Source organism: Brassica napus, chromosome A2 (genome assembly GCF_020379485.1).
Source record: "Brassica napus cultivar Da-Ae chromosome A2, Da-Ae, whole genome shotgun sequence".
Lineage (NCBI taxonomy): Eukaryota > Viridiplantae > Streptophyta > Magnoliopsida > Brassicales > Brassicaceae > Brassica > Brassica napus.
In genome coordinates this window covers 26,947,341-26,963,931 of record NC_063435.1, presented here as the reverse complement: position 1 = coordinate 26,963,931, position 16,591 = coordinate 26,947,341, and the positions used below count along the sequence as shown (strand labels likewise).

At 38.4% G+C, this 16,591-nt stretch overlaps 3 protein-coding genes across 9 annotated transcripts; 1 reads left to right on the top strand and 2 right to left on the bottom strand.

Moving 5' to 3' along the window:
* Positions 1-876: 876 nt before the first annotated feature.
* Positions 877-12,339, top strand: LOC106367779 (protein MON2 homolog). 6 transcript variants are annotated; one of them, XM_048745840.1, is made up of 44 exons: positions 877-1,140; positions 1,814-1,999; positions 2,304-2,393; positions 2,678-2,748; positions 2,862-3,017; positions 3,292-3,409; positions 3,504-3,559; positions 3,661-3,715; positions 3,811-3,867; positions 3,993-4,094; positions 4,205-4,285; positions 4,395-4,447; positions 4,592-4,661; positions 4,911-4,974; positions 5,066-5,214; positions 5,335-5,465; positions 5,546-5,603; positions 5,738-5,835; positions 5,920-6,013; positions 6,182-6,247; positions 6,318-6,377; positions 6,532-6,618; positions 6,768-6,954; positions 7,084-7,127; positions 7,200-7,307; positions 7,406-7,537; positions 7,625-7,677; positions 7,764-7,821; positions 7,932-7,990; positions 8,115-8,254; positions 8,339-8,502; positions 8,599-8,727; positions 8,796-8,881; positions 9,030-9,145; positions 9,229-9,341; positions 9,429-9,552; positions 9,724-9,845; positions 9,948-10,131; positions 10,203-10,380; positions 10,671-10,995; positions 11,085-11,224; positions 11,419-11,537; positions 11,615-11,816; positions 11,995-12,339. In XM_048745840.1, the coding sequence occupies exons 1-44, from the start codon at positions 1,036-1,038 to the stop codon at positions 12,080-12,082; spliced, it is 4,878 nt and encodes a 1,625-aa protein (XP_048601797.1). In that variant the 5' UTR covers positions 877-1,035; the 3' UTR covers positions 12,083-12,339. The 6 variants fall into 6 exon arrangements, with proteins under 6 accessions (XP_048601797.1, XP_048601799.1, XP_048601792.1 ...); XM_048745842.1 differs by having other exon boundaries at positions 878-1,140; positions 7,773-7,821; positions 11,413-11,537; XM_048745835.1 differs by having other exon boundaries at positions 878-1,140; positions 11,413-11,537.
* On the bottom strand, positions 12,149-13,362 carry LOC106364856 (late embryogenesis abundant protein 47-like). The gene is made up of 3 exons (XM_013804344.3): positions 13,094-13,362; positions 12,728-12,985; positions 12,149-12,640 (listed from the first exon to the last, which is right to left on the bottom strand). Exons 1-3 carry the CDS (start codon positions 13,226-13,228, stop codon positions 12,482-12,484), a joined length of 552 nt encoding a protein of 183 aa, XP_013659798.2. The 5' UTR covers positions 13,229-13,362; the 3' UTR covers positions 12,149-12,481.
* A 204-nt stretch (positions 13,363-13,566) lies between these two features.
* Positions 13,567-16,144, bottom strand: LOC106367777 (bifunctional L-3-cyanoalanine synthase/cysteine synthase D2). 2 transcript variants are annotated; one of them, XM_013807620.3, is made up of 10 exons: positions 16,044-16,144; positions 15,844-15,903; positions 15,594-15,761; positions 14,885-15,148; positions 14,659-14,796; positions 14,529-14,580; positions 14,380-14,459; positions 14,081-14,140; positions 13,930-14,010; positions 13,567-13,843 (listed from the first exon to the last, which is right to left on the bottom strand). In XM_013807620.3, exons 2-10 carry the CDS (start codon positions 15,880-15,882, stop codon positions 13,754-13,756), a joined length of 972 nt encoding a protein of 323 aa, XP_013663074.2. In that variant the 5' UTR covers positions 15,883-15,903; positions 16,044-16,144; the 3' UTR covers positions 13,567-13,753. The 2 variants fall into 2 exon arrangements, with proteins under 2 accessions (XP_013663074.2, XP_048601823.1); XM_048745866.1 differs by having other exon boundaries at positions 15,844-15,916; positions 16,044-16,121.
* Between the last annotated feature and the right edge of the window lie 447 nt (positions 16,145-16,591).

Here is a 16,591-nt window from a genome sequence, read left to right as displayed (position 1 = left end):
TCAAAAAAAAAACTATTCTTTTTGTTTTTTGTTGCTAAAACGACGTCGAGCAAAAGTCTCATTTAGGACTAGCCACGCTTGTTGCCCAGGGCTTGTCTTGAGACTCTTGACAACGCTTGTTCATGGGAGAATACTCTCGCGGTGAAACTGCCGAACGGCGTCGTTCTTAGCAAAGTCTCATCAATGTCTGGGAAAATAAAAAAGAAAATTCTCTAAAAATACACTGACTAATTTCTATTTGCTAATAAAATATACGAACTATTTTGGTCTCCATTTAATACACGAACTTTTAAAATTCGCAGATTTTACACATCGCTTTTAAACGACGTCAGTTATGTTTAACGGAAGTGACGATGACGTTAGTGTTTAACTATACATGTGATCAAATATGAAAATAAAATTCTTTAAAGTTACACAAACTGATTTTCATGTGCTAATAAAATACACAAACTATTTTGGATTTCCGTTTAATACACAAACTAATTTTTGTCTCCCATTAAATACACAAACTTTTGAAAATTACAGATTAAAAAAAAACTATGTTTAATATGATTTAGACGACATCAACTATATTTAACATAAATGAAGATGATATTAATATTTAATTAAACACGTGGTTAAATTACGAAGAGAGAATTTTTTAAAAATCCTCCTGATAGATTATATTATTAGTTTTTTTCTCCATTACATTTTATGTAAATTAACCTTGATTTGACTTATTAGCGAAAAATAAGAATCAGAAGCATGTGACACTAAACTAATTCCAAAATCCCAAAAACCCTCGGTATAAGCCGGTTTATTTCCAATCGTACCAAATCTGTGAAGCTCCAAAGAGATTTGAAGCACGTGACATGCGCATGATAAACATACACACAAGCTCAAAATCACAATTGAGAAGATCTCTCTCACCTTCGTTCCCATCCCAAATTCCTCTCAAATCGGAGCTTTACCGTCCTCCGATCTCGATGCCATACTTTCCGATTCAGCTCTTTTCCTGGTAGCATCTAACTCTCCCCCTAAACCCTAAGTACGAATATGGCTTTGGTAGCGGCTCTGGAGGCGGATCTCCGTGCTCTCTCCGCGGAGGCGCGACGGAGGTACCCCGCCGTCAAAGACGGAGCGGAGCACGCAATCTTGAAGGTTAGATTAGATTAGATTTTCTCCATAGTGATAATGCACACGTCTGCTTGAATTCACTGTGAACATGGCGCCTTGTTTTTAGTTAGCTCGCCACTATGCGTTGTGAACTGTCACTCTAAGATTGAATCTGCGTCTGATTGATCATGTGAAGAGTGGCTTTATTATGCATACTTCCAAATCTAAGAATTGTTGTTGAATGACTCTACAACAATCTCTGTTTGTAACAACCTGTCCTGCTGGAACTACCTGCCTGTCCCATGGGTTCCAGGCTGCAGGACACCGACCCTAACCCCTCTTATGTGTGCCCCTTCCGGCCATACATATAGGTTATTGATGCACATGGCGTCTGCAGGTCAATCGGTGACAACTCATCCTCTTGAGTGCTGTTAAAGGGTGAGGTCTAGATTCGAATAGCACATCAGTAACCTACATGTATGGCTGGGAGGGGCGCACATGAGAGGGGTTTAGGGTCGGTGCCCTGCAGGGCTGTGAGCCGGTTCCGAGTGAGCGGGTTCCGAGTGAGTGGACGGGTTGTCACACTGTTATTCTCAGAATCTTTGTTAGAGTATAGTTAGTGAATTGAATTGTAAATGTCTTGTAGTTCAAGCAGTGAGACCGGTTGCTGTAAATTAGTTGAATTTTATTTATATTTTGTTCTTTTTTTTTTTGCCAGCTTCGTTCGTCATCGAGTGCAAGTGATCTTTCGAGCAATGAAGACATTCTTCGGATCTTTCTGATGGCATGTGGAGTCAGGAATACAAAACTTAGTGTTATAGGGCTTTCGTGCTTGCAGAAGCTTATATCTCATGATGCTGTTGAACCATCATCTCTAAAGGAGATACTTGATACCTTGAAAGATGTAAGTCAGAGTTTCTGTAATTTGGACTAGAGTTTTTGTTTAGTTGTTCTGTAATGCAACAAAAGCATTTGAATTTACCTGAGAATTGAAGTTCAGCTCTCTATCTCTTTCACTTTTTATTTATTTATTTAGCATGTTAAATTAACCATTCATTAGCATGTCTTTCTCATACATGATTTTCTGCTAGACACATGCCTTCTTTGGTTTTTACTTTTTAGGATGGAAAGGGCGATATAATTTTACATTTGTACTTGATGAATTTTAATGCAAAACACTACTTAACGTGGTGTTTCCTTACTTGCAGCATTCAGAAATGGCAGAAGAAAATATCCAACTAAAGACTCTGCAGACTATTCTAATAATATTTCAATCTCGCCTACATCCAGAAACCGAGGTGAGTACGACAAGCTTGGTCTAGTAAGAATGGAAGTCTAAAGCAAAAAATGATGGTGGACTTTAATTATTCTGATCCTGGGCATTTGCGTAAATGAATGTTAAAATGGTTTTATGTATATAACAATAGAATGCAGATGTGAGGAAATTCCTTTTTAAGTGACCCATTAATCAAGAGCAGTAAGAGAAACTGTAATATGCTATTGTAAAACTATTAGTTCTCCATAGATCTGCTTCCTTATGGCTTTGTTATTCGTGAGGCTTTAGCATTTTTCTTAATTCCAGGAGAATATGGTTCTCGGACTAAGTATCTGTCTCAGGCTTCTTGATAACAACCGACTTCCAAGTGTTTACAAGTAAGTTACTATCATTCAAACCAACCTCACTACTCCGAGATGGTATTTTCCTCTTCAAACGTGTTTTTACTGTCCAAATTAAAAACCATGGATCCTTTTTTTTGGTCTCCCAGTACTGCTGCAGCTACCTTCAGGCAAGCAGTTGCAATGATTTTTGATCAAGTGGTTTCGGCTGAGTCCCTTCCTATGCTTAAATATGGATCTAGCAGTCAAACAGCAAGGACTGGCTCAGTTACTGGAGATTTGAGTCAGAATATCAATAGTTCAGAGTATGCAGTCCTGATCATCTCTGTCTAGCTTACTCTTTCAACCCCTTCTTTGTACTCTCAGTCTCTTTACATTCCACATATTTTTTGCACTTCGGTGGACTTCTGGTTATTCTAATTCACAGAGGGTGATGCAATTGTTATATGCTGGTTAATTTGTGTTTTTCCTGATAGAATGAAAGAGACAGGCTCTCCATTTAGAAGTCCTGCTTTATCAATTGCAACCTTTGGTATTTGGTGTTAGAGCTATTAATAGACTAACAGAAATATGAACCAGGTCCCTGGAGAAAGATGTTATCTCTGGTCGATCGACAATGAGAGACACTTTGAGTGAAACCGGTAAACTCGGTCTGCGTTTGCTTGAGGACCTGACAGCCTCAGCTGCAGGTGGATCTGTATGTGTTAATTCAACTATATTATGTATCTCCTCTCCAGCTAAGTGGCATTAAAGGTATTCCACTAAGGTTAATATTTCTGTTTATGCTTCAGGCGGCTTGGTTGCATGTCACTTCTCTTCCAAGGACCTTTTCCCTCGAACTAATTGAGTGAGTTGGCAAGAATTTATAGATATAGTTTCCCATGTTGAAAACTTGAAATGGACTGAAAATCATTATTTAAATGTACGAGTTCTCAATTTTTTTTGCAGGTTTGTTTTGTCGAACTATATCTCAGTTTTTAAGATACTACTTCCCTACGAACAGGTACTTCTAGGATTTTTTACCAAATGGGCGCTTATTTTTTCATCCTTTCATTAGCATGCTGACCAACTGTAAAAGTTCACCTGTTTATTTATCAGGTTTTGCGTCACCAAATCTGCTCCCTCCTAATGACATCACTTCGGACCAGCTCAGAGGTAAAATCATGCCTCACTGCCTTTTGTATCTTTGTATACTTCAACGTGATCTCGATAAAACTTGGATTAGCGTTAAAGCTTATCTACGTGCATTTACTCATGGAATTAATTTTTTGACTACTCAGCTCGAGGGAGAAATGGTTGAACCTTATTTCCGCCGGTTGGTGCTGCGGTCAGTTGCTCATATTATTCGACTGTATAGTTCGTCTCTTATTACAGAATGCGAGGTACAGTATTGATCGCAAAGGAACAAGCACATTAAACATTTCCTCCTGTTGACTTGATATTTGCAAGTTTTCTGTACTGATGTGCGTCCATTTCATTTCTGTCTGTACAGGTGTTCCTAAATATGCTTGTGAAAGCTACATTTTTGGATTTGCCATTGTGGCATCGCATTCTTGTTCTTGAGATTTTGAGGGTAATCGTTATATTTCAAAATTAGTACTTGCACGTGTATATAAGATAGTATAAGGAGTTCAATTTCTTTTTGATTCATTTTAAGATATCTTGTGTATGTCATTAAATAGGGGTTCTGTGTCGAGGCAAGAACATTACGGATTCTTTTCCAGAATTTTGATATGTAAGACTCTTTACTTCTTTTTTGTCCTGCTACATTCAATGTTGCATGTTACATTAATTTATTACCCGTCTTGTTGTTTCTTCATACTGTGCAGTGGATTAAGTTTTATTTTTCTGGATGTCTAATAGTAACTTATCTTTCAAGGAACCCTAAAAATACAAATGTTGTGGAGAGCATGGTCAAGGCGCTTGCTCGAGTTGTTTCTAGCATACAGGTGGGTTTGTCGGGCAGGTCGACTGTAATGTTTCTCTAGTCTCGATTATCTTGAGTTCTCGTAGTCCCTATCTTATTTGTTTACGAGTTGGTTTTCAATCTACATTTAGTTTTTACCTATTTTGTGTACCAAAAAAAAAGTCTAGGAACAACTTCAGGAACTATAAATTGCCTTAATTAACTTAAGACATCTCATAACAAGAGTAAAAAAAACATAGCTAAATTCTTGAGTTGGTTTTCTTGAAAGTAGTTTCAGGAGACGAGTGAGGAAAGTCTAGCAGCTGTTGCTGGGATGTTTAGTAGCAAAGCTAAAGGTAATCAGTTATTACCTCTAAGGATCGCATAGTTCAGTTGTTTTTTTATTCTTCTAAAAGTTGTCATTATAAATTTTCCCCGCGGCTGTAGGAATTGAATGGATTCTTGATAATGATGCTTCCAGTGCGGCTGTTCTTGTTGCGAGCGAAGCTCATGCAATAACTTTGGCAATTGAAGGCTTACTTGGAGTTGTTTTTACAGTCGCCACTTTAACAGATGAAGCAGTAGATGTTGGGGAGGTAATTGATGCAGGGTTCTCCTCCGCTATGCCATAATAATGTTTGGCTTACATTCTTCTCTTTCTTACCTCTCCCCGTTGGTGTCTTGTTTTTCTTATTTTTCTTTCGTCAAACCACCAGCTAGAATCCCCCAGATACGAGCATCATCCTTCGTCTGATTATTATACTGGGAAAACCTCACATATCTGTATCTCAATGGTAGATTCATTGTGGCTGACTATACTCGACGCATTTTCCCTTATTTTATCAAGGTATAGCCGTTTTCTGGACTATATATTGATTGTGAAGAGGCAAACACTGAAGAAATTGTTTAATCTAATTGTTCTTGAAGGTCACAAGGTGAGGCAATCCTATTGGAGATACTAAAAGGGTATCAAGCATTTACTCAGGTAAATGCACATACGTATGTGGATCCTAATTGGCATTGTGTGGACATCTTTGCTTTTCACTTTTTACATTGACAATTAACCTTTTGCTGTCTACCTATCCAGAAGAATTGATGGGCATCCTTTTTTTTTCTCAGGCATGTGGCGTCCTTCATGCTGTAGAACCCTTGAACTCTTTTCTTGCATCGCTTTGTAAATTTACCATCGTTTTGCCTACTGATACCGAAAGGAGAAGGTACGTTGATAGCTGTGCTTTTGATATCATGTCAAAGTTACTTAAACAATGCTAACAGGTTAATACTGGGGATTTGATTTGTAGTTTCAGCAGCCTCGTACAGTCTCCTATGTCCAAACGTTCTGAAATACAGGTTGATCAGAAAGATGCCATTGTCCTGACACCCAAGAATGTACAGGTATTTAATATGACATTTTTAATCCAGTTTCTCATTCATCCTCATATACACATTTTTAAAGAAAAGAACTCCTTAGCAGATATTCCCTTTAATATGATTTGGTTTTTTTGTCAGCAATATGATTTGGTTAAATGTGCTTGGCTAACAGTCCGTATGATTATTGAACAGGCATTGAGAACACTCTTCAACGTCGCTCATAGGTTGCATAACGTATTGGGGCCATCATGGGTGTTGGTGAGTATTTTGCTTCATGTATGTTCAAGTAAACTATCTCATGATAACGGGAAATCCTAAACATATACAGGTTCTTGAAACTCTGGCAGCCCTAGATCGAGCTATTCATTCTCCTCATGCAATCACCCAGGTAAATTTTGCAAACCCCCGTGCAGGATTGGCTTTTTTTGCTGTATAATATAGCTTGATCATTATGATAGGTAGTTTATCTTTCATGTTTTAATCTCATTTGTGAATACTCTTATGAAGCTCTAGGGCAATATAACCTTATCTTTTACTCGTAGGAAGTCGCAACTGCAGTCCCAAAGCTCACCAGGGAGCCTTCTAGGCAGTATGCTGATTTTAGCATTCTCTCTTCTTTAAATTCTCAAGTAAGGCAAAACAGTCTTCTTCTATAACCTATGGCCTTGGATTGATCTTGTTAATTTCTTCTTGTTGAGATTTCTATTGCTAGAGCTACTTGTTGGCTATTTAATTTCTGAAAATCCTGGTTCTTGACTCATTGCTTTCATTTTGCAAGCTGTTTGAAAGCTCGGCTCTAATGCATGTGTCTGCTGTTAAATCACTTCTTTCTGCACTCCATATGTTGTCCCATCAATCCATGACAGAAACTTCGGGGAGTGTTTCATCAGCTTCAAGTAAACAAATTGGGAGCATCAGTTTTTCGGTGGACAGAATGATATCTATTCTCGTAAATAATCTCCACAGTATGTTCTCAATTGATTTTCTAAGTTCATCTTCAGAGTATAATCTCTCTTTTCCATGCTGTCGCCTTGTATGTTTTTTTAGTGTCTGGATTTGTTTCTGTGAAATTATTTTTTTTCTTTGTGCGACAGGGGTGGAACCACTATGGGACCAAGTTGTTGGCCACTTTCTTGAGGTGACGCGGTATTCATTTAGGATATCCTGACATTGTTCTGGGGTTTACTGACACTTCAACTGCATATTGCAGCTCGCTGAACATTCAAATCAGAACTTGAGAAATATGGCGCTTGATGCCCTGGATCAATCCATATGTGCTGTCTTAGGTTCAGAGCAATTTGGAGATGCAACTCTGGATGTAAATTTTTTCTTCACTGTCATTGCTTAAATTCGAGTGTTCTCCATCTCATGCAAAAATAACCTTATTTGATTTCTTCTTTTTGTTCTTCTTCCTAGGTAGAATCAAAGTCAATTGAGTTGAAGTCAGTTGAGTGTGCTGTACTATCTTCTCTCAGGGCTCTTTACTTTTCTGCTCAAAAGTCCGATGTTCGAGTTGGTTCCTTAAAAATCCTCCTTCATGTACTGGAGGTATATACGATATGAACATTCAGAGATCAACATTTGTGTATCTTCTATATCTAACTTTTTGCTCCTGCATAAATCTTATCTCATCAGAGATGCGGGGAAAAGTTGTACTATAGTTGGCCTGGCATTCTTGAAATGTTAAGGTATATTTATTGCTCAGTTTCTAGTTTTTTTTTCCATTGTCAAAGTGAATTTCCCATTCCATTTACTGATCCTATTCCTCGCCTAGTCTTTTAAGGTCTGTTGCCGACGCATCAGAAAAGGATGTGGTGACCCTCGGGTTTCAGGTTAGTCAAGGGTTGCTTCCTTGGCCCTGATAAAAGTCAGCAGTTGTGTATGACCTTAGTCCCATCGCTTAATGATGCCTTGTCACTGATACCTTGTTTTTTCTTTGCAGAGTCTCCGGGTTATTATGAGCGATGGACTTCCTACTCTTCCGGAAGACTGTCTCCATGTGTAAGATTCTATCTCATTTTGAATTACTATGTTCCTTATTTTACCTGTCAATACTTAATTGTCAGAGATGTCAACATTTTACCTATGGGGATGGTAATTACTAATTAGTAATGTTAATATTCAGGTGCATAGACGTTACTGGAGCTTACAGTGCACAGAAGACTGATTTGAATATAAGTTTAACAGCCATTGGCCTGTTGTGGACTTTGACTGATTTCGTAGCAAAGGGGCTCCACCATGGGTCTCTAATGGAGAAAGAATCGGGTAAATAACTGCCAAATTTTAGTCTGCAATTATCACCTTAAGAGAAGCTCTGTTTAAATGTTTAGGACTGTGCTGCCCCTGCAGGACTCAATACTGATGATACCACTCCACAGCAAACAATTGGTGAGGGTGTGGAAGATTCCAACAAGCCAGATTATGAAGCTCGAATACAAGTAGTCAATCATGAGAAATTGTTATTTTTAGTCTTTTCGTTAATTCAGAAACTCGTGGATGACGAGCGACCAGAGGTATTCGTCATATCTTTTCAATTTGAATTTTTTTTACTTGGTAAGTTGGTGTCGCTCTATCTTATTTTCTCATTGTTATTATATTTCCAATTCCAGGTGAGGAATTCAGCTGTCAGGACATTTTTTCAGATTTTGGGAAGTCATGGGAACAAACTTTCAAAAAGAATGTGGGAGGATTGTCTGTGGAACTATATCTTCCCGATGTTGGATGGCGCCTCTCACAAGGTGAGGAAAGTGATTCAATCCATCCATTTTAGGAGTCTCTTGTGAAAAGTGAATCTTCTTTTTGGTAGGCTGCAACATCATCAAAGGACGAATGGCAAGGAAAAGAAATAGGCACTCGGGGAGGGAAAGCAGTGCATATGCTTGTACATCACAGGTGACAAAAAGAATTTTCTGCGCGTGGAAGTCTTTTGCATTTGTCCATTTCGCTCTGATAGTCATTAATACCTGAATAAGTTATTTGTTTTCAAAGTTTTACCACTATTCCTACCTCTTAACCTTGCCATCCGCTTTCTGATTTGCAGTCGCAATACAGCACAAAAGCAGTGGGATGAAACATTCGTGCTTGTCCTTGGAGGAATAGCCCGCCTCTTCCGTTCCTATTTTCCTCTTCTTGAAAGCTTACCCAACTTCTGGTCAGGTGAGTGTATTGTGATTTTCCTGGACTGCGGTCCTTGTGGTTTAGGAAAAAACTGAAATATCGTGGAACTTCTACTTCTGTAGGATGGGAGTCTTTGCTTGCTTTTGTTAAGAATAGCATTTTCAATGGGAGTAAAGAAGTATCACTTGCAGCGATAAATTGTCTGCAGACAGCTGTTGTGTCTCACTGTGTCAAGGTAACAGTGCAGCTACTTGAACTATCTACGAGCTACTAGTGACTGTCATATCCGTGTTTCATTTTTTAACTTACTTTTATGAATCAGGGAAACTTGCAACTCCGATATCTTAATTCGGTCATGGATGTGTATGAGCTTGTTTTCCAGAAATCATCGAGTTACACAGGTGACACAGCATCCAAGGTGAAACAGGAGATTCTGCATGGTTTAGGTAATTCATTTTTTTCCAATGAGTTTTCTGCATCTTTGTAGAGTCTACTACTCTGTTGACTTAGACGAACAATTTTAATGAATAGAAATGGCTGAAACAAAGTTGGTCTTCTCTGCTGTAACATTTGGATCTTACGCTTTCCTTTTTCATTTTTGTCCAATGTTTTGACAGGTGAATTATATGTGCAATCACTGAAGATGTTTGATGATAAAATGTACATGCAATTGCTGGGAATTATAGATTTGGCTATAAAGCAGGCTATCATAAGTAGTGAAACTTTTGAAACTGAATTTGTAAGTCTGTTCTCACATTCTTTACGTTCTTCATCTTAAATACTAAGTTTCAAAATTTGCCTCCTGCGTCTACCTTATGCGTATGACATTGATGATTTCAAGGGCCATGTTCCCCCTGTACTACGTCATGTTTTGGAAATCTTGCCCTCTTTGGGTCCTCCTGAGCATCTTTCATCAATGTGGCTAATCCTACTAAGAGAATTTCTGCATTATCTTCCACGGGTTGATTCTCCGCTGCCAAATGAGGAAGGGGAGATTGAGCAGAGCACCACAGGTCACCGTGCAAGTAAGTACGTGATGTTATTTAACTCTCTTAACAATTGTCATTACTGATATTCGTTTTTCATTTTACCCCAGGCAGTGTAGTATCGGAACACAAAGCTGATTATTCGCCTGACAAAACCATTCCAGCCACCAGAATTACGAGTAATATGTTTGCAGAAAAGCTGATCCCGGCTCTGGTGGAGCTCCTCCTCCGGGCTCCTGCAGTTGAAAAGTATATCCTGTTTCCGGAAGTCATCCAGAATCTGAGAAGGTAAACCTAACTCATTATATGCCATAACTGTTCAGATGTCTTCTCAGCTCAATGGTCTCATAACATAAGTTTCAAAAGGCAAACACAGGTTTTTGTTTGTTTTTAATATAGGGTCTACCTTCCCCCCACCCTTTCCTTCTCTCAAATTCCACGTCCCTTCCTAGATTTGATTTCAAAGTTCTTGATTTTTTTTTTTGTTGAGTGTTTGAAATACCATGTCTAATTACTACCTCCAGTTGTGTCTGGGATAAGTACGTACAATCCAACTTATAGGATCGTTTTTTTTCCAGGTGCATGATGACAAGGCGAGACAATCCAGATGGTTCACTGTGGAAGGTAGCAGCTGAGGGCTTCAACCGTTTACTAGTGGAAGATGTGAAAATATGTTCTGTGGGTGGTGACACAGACCTAAAAACTAGCAAAACTGCTCGGATACGCATTTGGAAAGAAATTGGAGATGTTTACGAGATATTCCTCGTTGGTTATTGTGGACGCGCACTTTCTTCAAATTCTCTCCCTCCAGCAGCGCTTAAGGCCAATGAGACCCTTGAGATGGCCTTGGTAGATGGTCTTGGCGATATTATTCTTAAGTCATCCGTTGATGCACCTCGAGAAGTGAGCAGCTTGAAATTCATGTAAAATGTTCTCTGTTATCCTAATGTCGTGAATTTTAATATGATTTTTTCCGTATCTTGAATCAACAGGTCTTGGAGCGGCTTGTTTCGACTCTCGACCGCTGCGCATCACGTACATGCTCGTTGCCTATTGAAACTGTGGAGCTGATGCCTGCCCACTGTAGCAGATTCTCCTTGAAATGCTTACAAAAATTGTTTTCCTTGAGCAGGTAAATCTCGCGTTGAGCATGTCCAGGATTCCTTTTCTTGCTTGCTTCTTTTGCAAAGACGCTAGCATCTCATACTTCATAATATGATCTTAGACTTTATTTGCTCACACTTTTTGTACATATCTCACATAGAGAGTACTCACTCTTACTCCCTCGTTTGACATACCGACATCAATTTTTTTTTTTAGTTTCGGCTCTGAAACTGAGAACTGGCACACAACAAGAGCAGAGGTGAGCAGGATCTCTATCATCACGCTAATGGAAAGATGTGAATTCATCTTGAGTAGACTTTTAATCGACGAAAATAATCTAGGTAAAGGTCTTCATCTTCTTATGAACCTTAACATGTTCTTCGCTTGCTAGTCTTTAATCTCTGTTTATCTTTGACAGACAACCGTCCAATCCCAACAGCTAGACTCGAAGAGATTACCTTTGCCCTCCAAGAACTTGACCGCCTAACCATTCACCCCGAGGCTGCTTCTGTTCTTCCGTTGCAACCGTATCTAAAAACCATCCTACGCGAAGATAATCATGACGCCCGTGCACACCTACTTGTCCTTTTCCCCTCACTGTGCGAGATTGTGTTATCAAGGTAATATCACTTTGAATTCCTTTTTGGAGTTTTGATATTTAAAAGGGTGACAAAATATGTGCATGGTCCCTAACAAACTCGTGATCAAACCGATCAAATTAGAATGGGAGAAGAATATGTAACTAAAAACATACAAAACTCTATCAAAATTTGATTATGAGAGTTCTGTTTTCTTCAGGGAAACCCGGGTGAGAGAGCTGGTACAAGTTTTATTACGAGCTGTTGCGACAGAGTTAGGCCTGGAAAAGGTTAGCCTATCCAGTTGATAGCAACGTATGGCAATGTTTCTCAGAACATTTGAGCTTTAAACTCTCTCTTACAGTAGATTCTTGATAAGTTTTGGTTGTCTATCACTTAGGTTGTATTCATTGTTTTAGCGTGTGCCGATTTATTCTGTGCGCTGTTTTACCTCTCGTTGTTCATGAGATTGTTCTTGATTTTTTTCCCGCTGAGGATACAATACTTTAGAGTTCTCTTACCATGTTTGTTTAACTTATATATTTCATTCTGATCTTCTTGGATATTCGTTGAACTAATGTAGCTTACATCTACTTCAAAAGCTTTAAAATCTTATATACATCAACATATACACAAATAGTTTTTAGTTTACATACTTGGCTTCTCAATAGCATTAGTTACGTATCTTCCAAGAAAGAAGGATGGTATCACTTGGCTTGATTTATCCGAGCAGCCGCAGCAACAGATGCGGCCACACCGGTTGGGTAAGTAGTGAGATGGGGATCATTCCTCATCTCTGCTCCTGTCACTCCCTCCGCATCTTTCCTCGTTGCTGGTTTGTCCGACGGTAATTTGCTACTCGCTCCCTTTCAGAACCATTGTGTCCCCAAAAAGGACAAAACATCGTTAGGACCCACAATGTATCAAGAAACTGGTTTCTAGCATATACTTACTGTGAGAACGTCGGCGAGTGTAGTCTTGTCGTCCTCGGAGTTAGCTCGAGCGTTGAGAGTGGCAGCTGACTGAGCCGAAGCTGCAACACCGCCCGGCATGATGTTGGTCTTTCCCGTGGCTCTAACCTCAGCCGCTTGTATGGCCGCTGCGTCACTCCACTCCACCGGCTTATTCCCTGCCGTGAGAACCGCTGCCTCTAGAGCCTCTCCGATTGTTATGGTACCTTCCGGCTTTTTCTGGTTTACTTCTCCCTCTTCCTACAAAATTTTAATATTCTAATATCATTCGATTATTTACTATGTTTTTGATAGTCTTTACATATGTTAAATAACACGTATAGAATCATCGGATTATATCTTATGGACCTGTCCACCGGAAGGCTCGGCGACAACACCTTTCTCTTTGTCATACGCCGCAATGCCTCCCTCCGTCGCCGGAGTCTTTTTGGCCTCGTCTTTTACGTCATTAGCTATAGGTTTCTCTAGCTGTTCTTGGCTCATTTTGTTTGGTCAACCCTAAAGTCCTCTCGTTTCCTTGTGTTCTACGCAATATATAGTTGTAATGTTTTGGAATTTATATAGGTTTACATGAGCCATTCAATTTTGTGATCCTCTTACACATTACGAAGAAGGGTTCTCCTCAATTTTCTCTCCTCATCTTTGCCTCCTAATTTAGCCAATAGAGATCTGACATATGTGTTCCATGTCTATTTGACTTGCATTATATTTACATAGTTTAGTACATTGTGAGATTAATTCAAATTTTATTACATTGGTTTGGTTCATACTATCATAGTAATCTGCTTTAGGTTTGGAAGATTTCTCCTCTAGGTTCCTTGTTGAAGACGTTACAGAAGATCACTTTATAATCTTTCATTATTCTTTATTATACACACACGGACACACTAATCCATGCCTTGAAATTATTTATCATCGACTATATAACATTTATAGATTTTCCAATGGCCAGGGACAATCAAACTGTAACCTTGGTACAAACATCTCTTATCAAGACCAAACCGCCACTCATTCAATCGGCAGATTCTCTGCTTCAAACCTAACAGAATCAAACAGTTTAGTCGATAGATAGCGTTCTCCTCCACTGGGGAAAACCACCTGCAAACCAGACAACAACCAAGGGATATTCAATACTCTCGGTTAACTCAAAACGCTTATGGTCAGCCAGAGACAAAAAGCTGTACCACAATGAGTTTCCCTGCGTTTTCTGGCCGCTTTGCAACCTTCAACGCAGCCGCAGCAGCAGCTCCAGAGGATATCCCCACCTGCCAGATTTTATCACAGCGGATCACAAACTCTTACGTTTCATAGTTTATAAACCGAGAAAAAACATACCAACAATCCTTCTTTGAGAGCAAGAAGCTTGGCTGTTTCAATAGCTTCCTCACCTTTCACCTGAATTAAAAAGTATTGCATGCAGGTCTCAAACATTGTTTTTGTTGGAACCATGTAATATTGAATTAAGGAAAAAGATCAAATCTCGACTTCATGTATTCATTTATTTCAATTTTTCTAAAGGTTTTCACAGCTCTGTATTTATTTTTCCAGCCAATTTTGTTTCGTGATTCCAATCAGGATTTTTGCGGTCCTACAGTTTTCACGATTCATGAAGTAGATAAACATTGGCTACTTACTTGAATGATCTCATCAACAATGCTCAACTCCAAATTGGTTGGGATGATACCAGAACCAATCCCCTGAATTAAATGTGGACCTACAAGAGTCTTATAACGTTTAGTTATAATCTCGAACTTGGACGATAGAGTTATGTTTATTGCCTCACCTCGTTCTCCTCCACTGAGTACTGGACTTTCTGCAGGTTCAACCGCACAAACCTGTTGATCCAGATTGTAATTTCTTGAAGAAACATAATATATAGGGTTAGTTTTCAAGAATTAGTGAAGTTCTTGAACCTTAATGTCTTTGTTCATCTCCTTGAGAAACTTCCCTACACCACTAACAGTTCCACCAGTTCCAACACCAGCAACCAGTATATCTACTTTCCCTGCTGAATCTCTCCATATCTCCGGACCCGTGGTTCGGTAATGAATCTTCAAGTAAGAATTCATTATAGAGAGAGAGAGATAAAGAGAGACTACAAGAACATAAAATTGAGGGTGGATGCATGATATTATAAACCTCAGGATTTGCAGGATTTTCAAACTGTTGGGGAACAAAACCACCAGGAGTTTTGCTTAGTATCTCTTCAGTTTTCTCCAGCATTCCTTGAATGCCTATCTTCACATCTGTAAGATGAAGCTCTGCACCTAATGCTTTTAGAATGATTCTCCTCTCCAAGCTCATCGTTGAGGGCATCAAAAGTATCACTTTATAGCCTCTTGCTGCACCTATGCAGGCTAGTCCAATCCCCGTGTTACCAGCCGTTGGCTCAATCAATGTACTCTTTAATCAAAAACAGTTCAGTTACATCTATGAACTCTTAAAGAAATCTAGAAAGATTATAGAAGAAATATCCTCAAATAGCAGAAACTTATATTCTTATGAAAAATTAGCACACAACAAAAAACATCCAAAATAGCATTTATTAACGATAAAAGACAAAAAAAAAATATATATATATATCATGTTTGAGTTTATAGTTTAGTGATTAAAATTTAGAATTTAGTACTTAAGAGGTAGTAAGGATGGAATTAGAGTTTACGAGTTAAAGCAAATTATTATTTTTTCTTATCAATTAAGCGCCATTTTTCAAATTTTTAGCATAGACTGTTATCTTTTGATAAAAAAATTTAAAAATGTTGTTGACAAAAAAAAAAAAATTTAAAAATGTTATTTTGAAGATTTGACATAATTATATGGTTTCTTATAGTTGTGTTTTAATATAAACCTTTCCAGGAGTAATCAATCCTTTGTCTTCCGCATCTTTGATCATACTGTAAGCGATTCTGTCTTTGACGCTAGAGCAAGGTTCCATCATCTCAAGCTTGGCGGCTATACGGGCTAGACAACCGTCAACAACTTTGTTCAGATACACCATTGGTGTGTTACCAATCAACTATACAAAATAAAAAAAAAGACAGAACATAGGCTTTTAGACATGTTCTTTATTTCAAGAAAGAGATAGAGAGTTCTTTTACTTCAGTCACATCGTTCTTGATCAAGCAGCCATCTTCCATATTAGTCTTTCTTTAAAAATCCTGCAGATTTAAGCTTTATATTCAAAGAAGCATACACACAATATCAATACTCAACGACATTCCATGTTCTCTAAAACAGAACAGAACTACATGGTGTGTTTATGGATAAACTAGAAAGAACCCCAAAAGTATAATCATACCTTTAAAGTTTGAACGAAAGTGTCAATGGTGAAGGTAAAATGAACTGATAAGTCTCTAAATCTACACCAGGCTGAATATATAGAGTGGTGGTACAGTAGCATGGTAATGTGTATATAGTTAAAAAGATTAGTATGCTACTTTCACATGTGGTCCTCTCCTGTGACGTGAAAGTATGGAGTCGAGGTTGTGTCATCTTTGCATAATGTGAGTGGAAAAAATGAGAACAAGTAAAAGCTTGTGCCATCTTGCGAAGTCTGAAAGTAACATTATGCACTGCACTAAATATATTTGTTTAATGTCAAGATAACCTCTAGTACTGTTCTTTAAAAGTTAAAAGCATTAGTGTCTTTTTCTCTGATTAAATTACTAATCTTATGTAATCAAGATAGAATTCTCTTCATTATTTTATTTATATTCTGTGGAATTGTTTTTTAGCCAGTAATGATGATAATCTAAGAAGCTATCAAGATGGATTATGATCGTCTTTAACTGTTTTAGACCAGGGATCACTTGCAATAACCAAACTGTAACCTTGTATGACTCAAAT